The 6,959-nt window shown below is 52.6% G+C and overlaps 1 protein-coding gene across 2 annotated transcripts; it reads right to left on the reverse strand.

Annotated features, from left to right (window-relative positions):
* Positions 1 to 1,876: 1,876 nt before the first annotated feature.
* Positions 1,877 to 6,738, reverse strand: MMGT1 (membrane magnesium transporter 1). Of its 2 annotated transcripts, XM_054214755.1 has the most exons (5): positions 6,613 to 6,738; positions 6,084 to 6,136; positions 5,066 to 5,169; positions 3,923 to 4,125; positions 1,877 to 3,589 (listed from the first exon to the last, which is right to left on the reverse strand). In XM_054214755.1, the coding sequence occupies exons 1-4, from the start codon at positions 6,692 to 6,694 to the stop codon at positions 3,963 to 3,965; spliced, it is 402 nt and encodes a 133-aa protein (XP_054070730.1). In that variant the 5' UTR covers positions 6,695 to 6,738; the 3' UTR covers positions 1,877 to 3,589; positions 3,923 to 3,962. The 2 variants fall into 2 exon arrangements, with proteins under 2 accessions (XP_054070730.1, XP_054070729.1); XM_054214754.1 differs by having other exon boundaries at positions 1,877 to 4,125.
* Positions 6,739 to 6,959: the final 221 nt, after the last annotated feature.

Consider the following 6,959-nt stretch of genomic DNA (forward strand, 5'->3'; position numbering starts at 1 on the left):
CACAGGCAACGGCGGCGCGAGCTGCAGCCTCCCTGCCCCGCCGAGGCTGGGGGTGGGTGACGGTGGGGGCTTCCCATGGCGACAGCGGGGAGACATCAGCCTTCCCCAGGAGCCTGGTGGGAAATTGCTGCCTTTTGGTGCAGGTGTGAACCCCCAAAAGGAGCAGAGGCGGTGCCACTCTCGAGGCGGGGGCTGTATCCAGCTGGAGGATTGTCCCCGCAGCTAATGTCATAGAATCATAGAAGTTTAGTTAGAATCACAGAATGGTTTGGGTGGGAAGGGAACTTAAAGATCATCTAGTTCCACCCCCCTGCCCTGGGCAGGGACACCTCCCACCACACCAAGCCCCGTCCAGCCTGGCCTTGAACACCTCCAGGGATGGGGCAGCCACAGCTTCTCTGGGCAACCTGGGCCAGGGGCTCACCGCCCTCACAGCAAAGAATTTCTTCCTCAGATCTCATCTCAATCTCCCCTCTTTGTCCTCGCTGAAGGTGTCAAGAGACAGAGAAGGGCGGCTGCAGCACGGTGAAGGGTGAGGGAACTCCCAAGTGAGTGATAAGGAAGCCCAAAATCATTTTAGAGTAGAAAGTAATTGCCATTCCCTGCTTTTTCTGGGGTTTGGGGGCTGTGTTGGTGCTCCGGAGCGCCAGGAAGGGCCTGTGAGCCACCAGCTTTCCCGAGAAAGCTTTAACCCAGCGTGAGCAGGAGTTATTTGCACAAGCGGTGCTACGCTTCAGCCCTGCCTGAACCCTCCAGGAAAAGAGATTCCTGGCAGCGCGCTCCCACCCCAGCCTCTGACACGGACAGGGCAGGGACAGGGACAGGGAACGATCCCTGAGACAAACCGTGGTCCCCGTTCTCACCTTTGTGAGGGTCTACGCAACCCCTGCCCTCCTCGGCTTTAACCAAACACCGCTTCCCCGCTGAACTCCCACTGCCTGGTGAGGAGGAGGAGAAAAACCCCAGCGAAATTAATGCCGATTAAACCGCTACTCCAGCAATGAATGCAAATTATCAGCACTTTTTTTTTTTTTTTTTTTTTTTTTAGTATTTAATGTAGCAGAAGCCTCTCGTCCCGTAGCCAAAGCAATTCGAGGCGCGGTGGCAGTAAACGCGTGCTGGGCGAGGCTGGAAGGAGCTCTTGGCACAACTTTTGTTTTGCTTTTGAAGAAGGGCAGCTCATCTGTGAGGAACCGCGGACGGCAAGGTAAGCACAGGGCAGCTTTGGGACCTGCTTAAGGTGCCCCTTCCTGGAAACACTCATTTATTGTGTTTTTACGTCCCGGTAGGCAGCGCCGCAGCAGCGCGGTGCGCAGACGGAGGGTGAGTCTCTGGCGCAATCGTGATGGATGCTGTAGTTGAGCAAACTCCTCTCGTTCTTTGCTAACTTTTCATCCTCCCCCAACGGAAAAGCAGAGGAGGGAGTGAGAAGGGATCTTGCTCAAGTCCAAGCCGTTAACTATCTCCAGCCCTGGGAGCAACCGCTGCGACACCAGAGCTTGCAGGAGCCCGGCGTGGGTTGCAGGGAATTAGCACGGGGTAGAAAAGCCTTTACCATGGTTAAATACTTACTTTCCTACGTCAGCTCTGCCAGATACGTTGACTTCCGGCATCTCAAAGGCAGGCAGATCCCTAGGCTGGTAACATTTCCCTCCTAAATATTTTGTTTAGCGACATGCTATTTTGATTCCCCCTACTGATCTTATCTCCTAGTAACAAACACCAGGCTGGGCATGAACTTTCACACAGAGCGGCTGTAATTAAGGCGATCGCTTCTTGTCAGTGCTAGGCAGTCACTTTTAAATATTCAGTCATGGGGGATTTGCTGCAGCAGGCTCCGGGATGGTCAGAAAGAAACAAATAAACTCCCAAACACTTTTAAGGATATCAATTTTTATTGGACATTGCGAGATCAATAAGAAAAAATAATTTGTACAGCTTTGTGATATAACCATCGCTGCTGGAGAGTACGGCTACTCCTCGCGAGGGGACCCGAGGCAGCCGAGGGACGGGGTGTTCCCAGCTGGACCCGGTGCCGTTCTCCGCTCGCCCTGTCCCACAGCGGTGCCTTCCGCCTGGGGCAGCTCCACGAAGCCTTACGGGTAGCACAAATGGGGCTTCTTAGACGATCGGGGTGAGCAGCCCTGCGCTCAGAGACCCTCTGCCGAGGGCTCGCTGCCAGCCACAGCCCGGGAGAGCGGTTACTGACCCTCTGCCTGGCTTCGCCCTCCCTCCGCTAGTTCTGTCTCTCCTCTGCGCCTCACAAGGTCGCCTGGCCAACGTTCAGCCCTTTCCTCCACGCAGCGCCTGCCGCACAGCAGCCCCTTCCCCCAGGAAAGAGCTTGGTCTGCACTAGAGAGCTGACTTGGACTATTTTTGAGGCCTTTGGTGACAGCAGCTGGCAGGAGCTGATTTGTGACACCAGCTAGGGGGGGAACCAGGACACTTCAGGGAGTAATCCGGCAGCTCAGACGCTTTTCAGCTGGCAGGGTAACCCTTTCTAATCGAACCCAGATGCTTGAGAGTGATTGTAGAGCAGCAGCTATGGATATTGCTGTAGCACTGGGGCACCCGCTCCATAGGATGGGCAGAGCTAGAAAAAAAGAGGCTTCGGTTTGCACAGTATTTTTGCTAAGCTTTTTGCCTTTGACAGTTCTTAACAGTTTAAAAAAAAAAAAAAAAAAGAAAAAAAAAAAAAGAAAAAGCAGATGCCAGGACAAAAGGCTGAGTTTCCACGGCGGCACTGAGACATCCTCACACTAGGCAAAATTCTGGTTGGCCCCATCAGTATCTTGAACTACCCTCCCTCGGCTACATCAGGGAGGTGAAATGCCAGACCAAGAGAAACTTTAGCATTGATTCAGCCCCTAAGGGGAGTTGAGAATGGCAGTAAGAGTTAAGGACTGTGTCGTCTGTCCTAATACATGAAATCGAGACAGTAATCTTAAATTTACAAAGGGTTCAGCTGGAAAAAAAAAAAAAAGAAATCAAAACTGAAAGGCTCTGTTGGCAGAAAAGAGAAAAGGGGGTAGCTGTACCGTGACCGGCTGATGCTGGTGCCAGCAAACAGCCCTCGCTGCTGGACCTACCCCCGGCCCACCGACAGAATGGGTATTTCTTAATGATACTTAAATACTTCTCGGGAACTCGTATCTGGTGCATTCAGCCTTTCCCCTATCCAGGACCAGAGGAAGATAAACCCGGTGGGTAAGCAGCCTGAGCCTGGGAGAGCAGCTCCCCGCTGAGGCTTGGCTGCCTCCCCCCACGCAGACCCCAAACGCGCAGCCACATCCCAGGCAACCTGGGGCAACACCGCACAGTTAAACGAAGGAGGGCAACAAGGAAATAATGTCATAATGAAAAGCTTGGGGGGGGGGCAGTGTGTGGCAAAACCAAACCAAACCAAAAAACCCTTCACGCAACTATTTTTCAGCATTGTAAAAAAAAAAAAAATGAAAGCAAATCTTTTTTGACTTGCCGTGCCTACACCCTGCAGGTCTCCTTGGTGTTCTAGGACCAGGAGACGCTGCCCCTTTCTCTGCTGTTCAGTGCTGCGGTGCACACCGTATTTCCGAAGGAGTTCCGTTAACTGTAGTGCAAGCAAACCGAGAGAATAAATAGCACTTGGACATTCCCTCTTGTCAAAGAACATTAACCGCGGTAAAAACTAGCTTGCTTTTCGTTTTAACTGAAGTTAAGTCAGCTGCAACTGGGTTTAATATATGAAAATTTGAAGATGTGTTTCACAGCATAACTGTAGAATAATTTACACTGCATTGCCAATTCACAATTCAGTCATTACCAGTGTACAAAGAAGGTCCTTAGTTTATATATATATATATACTTTATAAAGTCTGGAAGATCAATATAAATACTGCTCCAGAAATTAAAAAAGTGTTTACATCCCCGACTTGAATCTTACATCTCAGTGTCCTGGATTATTATTATAATCTGTAAAAGTCTTAGCGGCGCAGAGGTTCAAGTTTTCGAAATTTCAGTGACGAGCTGGATGACAAAGCATCTTGGTTTGAAGAAGAATTCACTGTGTCTGGGGACTGGAACAATACTCTACCACGATGATTAAATACATAAAAAGATGGATGGTTCCTTAATGTGTCAAACGTCCTTCAAAATAAATGTAAAAAGTCAGTGTTAATACTCTTTTTAGAACAGGGGTGTTAGAAGAGTCAGTCTAGGGTACACCAACTTTTACAGACAAGGAATACAAGTTTTGACTCCCAAACTCTTGCTCAATTTATAAGTTTCCTAAGCTGAAACACGAAGCCAAGCGTGAAAAACACCAACTGCTCAATAGGCAGAGGCCGTGCACCCCACAGCCGAACGTCCCCCCTCTTCCCCGAGCACGGGGGCAGGCCTGCGGCTCACTGCACGCGCTCCTGCCAACCTGCCGGCCTTACTCCAGCTGCCGCTTGTGCTAAGACCTCGACGCTGTTTACTGTCAGCTTCCCATCCCTTTCTGGGCCTGAAGCTGCGGGTTTTAGGTAAACGCTATGAAATACAACAGTGTCAACTTATTTACTTCCCATGCTCCCCCGCACTTTTGGAAGTAGCCAGAGAGGCCCATCCAATTTCCTGTCTTTTTCAAACTCCCGATTCAAAATCCCTTATTTTCTTAAGCTCTTTCAGATATTCTGCCTTGAATAGTTCAGTGTGAGATTCAAATAATTCAGACTCTTGCAAAGAAGCAAAGAGCAAGAGAGGCTGTGCCAGGCACACGGGCCCGTAGCCTATGAGACCATCTCACGACAGCAGTTTGCGACTGCCGAGCTCTTACTTCCCACACAGACCCTTCATTCCTCTACCAACTCCGCACAGCAGGATTTTGGACGAGGGAAAGCAAGAAGTTTATTTAATTTGTTCCGGTTATCTAACTCTCTCTGAAATTCAAGACATTGTTGGCTTTCCCAGGTGCGACCATTCCTCTCAGTGTTATTGTCTACAACGTGCACTGAAGAACTGAGCTAAAGAGCGAGCTATTTCAGTGTTCGGTTTGTAGGGACAGTAGCAGATACAGCTGTTTAGGAAAAGAAGAAATAAAACATACTTATTTTTTAGTTCTGAAGTGGCATCCATGTCTTTAAATTCTCCTGCGATATGTACTATGCCATAGCAGGTAACTGCAAAGGCTAACAGAGTCTGAAGAACTATCTGTAACAGAGGGAAGCACAATGCAACACACACATTACTTAATATTCACCCAAAAAATCTCATCTTCCAGCATCTCTTGCGCTTTTCATGCGGTGACAGCAGGTGCTTTTACAGAGGTGGCAATTCAACAGTAGGGAAACTGAGGCACGGGAAGATTAAATACCCTGCCTGTTCTGCGTGGCAGAGCCGAGAAGAGCCTGGTCTGCCCAACATCAGTCCGCGTTGCACGGATTGGACTGATTCACACTCAGCAAGAGCCTCAGAACAAAATGCCGCGTTCCCGGGCACTTAAGGATCTCATATTCTCTCCGAGCAACAAGCTGGCTGCCAACGCATGCTGTGCAGCGGTGGCAGCTGCCGCTCGGTCCAAACGCCATGCCTGGCTGTCGTGGGTATTTGATCTCCTTACCTTTCTGATTAAGCAAAAAAGGAACAGAGAATAATTGAAGTGGCATTTAAAAACCAAGCAAATAAATAAATAAATAAACCCTCTTCCTGAAGCAGGTTGTGCTGGGATCAAACGGGCGCGCAGCCATGGTGGATAAACAAATGTCAGCCAACAAAAGCCAGAGGGAGGAGGATGTTTATGCTGCAAAGGAGGAGAGGAACGCACAGGCTCCCTGAGCTACGTTCAGGGAATTCCTGAGCGAGATGCTGCAGGGCAGTTCTAAAGAAGGAGAGGGAGGTCTGGACATGGGGCTCCTTCTCCCTGACAGATGTAACACACTGCAGGAAGTTGGGATAAGAAAACGCGGTTCTTTTTGACAGAGGGAGCTCGAATGAAAGTGCAGTATAAAAACTACTTTACCCTTTGTTCTTGCCTGTCACGTAAAAAAAAACCCAAAGCAACTGAGACAGACTAAACCCTCCGCCCAGCATTCGACCTTCCAAACATTGTGAACGCTTGAACTTACATCTATGGGCAACGTTTCATCTTCCTTTTCTGTTAATCTCATGTAAGAACGATCTACAAGACAGAAACACACACACGCATCAACCCCCAGCAACAGCCAATACACAAAACCCCACCGGGACCTGCTGCGGGTCGCGCCGGCCCCGGACGGTCCCGCTCCCGGGGCAGCCCCCGCCAACCCCTGCCTTGCCGGGAGGGCGGAGGAAGCCGGGCCCGGCGGCGCTCCCTCCCTCCCCTTCGGGCTCAGCTCCCGGCGGGGCCCGCTCCGCTCCCCCCGCGGCCCGGCCCGCAAGGGCAGGGCCCCCACAGCCGGCGGGGCTCCCCCGGGCCACCATGATGACGATGATAATGATAACGCTGATGATGATGATGGTGCTGATGCCGCCGCGGCCCATCCCGGCCCCCCCACGGAGCCTCCCCCGGCGGCCGGGCGGGGGTGACGGGGCCCGGTGGGCCTCCCCTCGCCGCAACTCCCCCCCCGCCCAGGGCCTCAGTGTCCCCTGCCGCCCCCCCGCCGGCCCCTCGCTCACGCTGCGCCGCCGAGAAAGCCGCATGTGCCAGGGCGAAGAGGCCGAGCCCCACCAGCCCCTTCCACACCGAGGCGGCCGCCATCGCCGCCGCCGCCGCTCGCCCCGCCGCCGCCAGGGGCGCCCCCGCCGCCGGCGCACGGTGATGGCGTCACGGGGGGACGGGGGCGGGGCCAGGCCGCGCCCGGGAGGGGCGTGGCTGGTGCCGTCGGGGGCGTGGCTTCTCGCGGCGGGGGCGGGGCCGCGCCGCCGCTTTCCCACGCGGGACCGAGGCCATTGAGATGGGGCAGCCACAGCTTCTCTGGGCAACCCGGGCCAGGGGCTCACCGCCCTCACAGCAAAGAATTTCT

Source organism: Rissa tridactyla, chromosome 9, assembly GCF_028500815.1.
Source record: "Rissa tridactyla isolate bRisTri1 chromosome 9, bRisTri1.patW.cur.20221130, whole genome shotgun sequence".
Classification (NCBI taxonomy): Eukaryota; Metazoa; Chordata; class Aves; order Charadriiformes; family Laridae; genus Rissa; species Rissa tridactyla.

Excerpts from the sequence above, each read along its gene's own strand:
- MMGT1 (XM_054214755.1), bottom strand. The coding sequence starts at position 6,694 with ATGGCGGCCGCCTCGGTGTGGAAGGGGCTGGTGGGGCTCGGCCTCTTC. Across the intron at positions 5,170-6,083 it reads ATGAAACGTTGCCCATAGAT|ATAGTTCTTCAGACTCTGTT; the intron begins GTAAGTTCAAGC and ends CCTCTGTTACAG. Across the intron at positions 4,126-5,065 it reads ACTTCAGAACTAAAAAATAA|GACGTTTGACACATTAAGGA; the intron begins GTATGTTTTATT and ends TTTATTTTGAAG.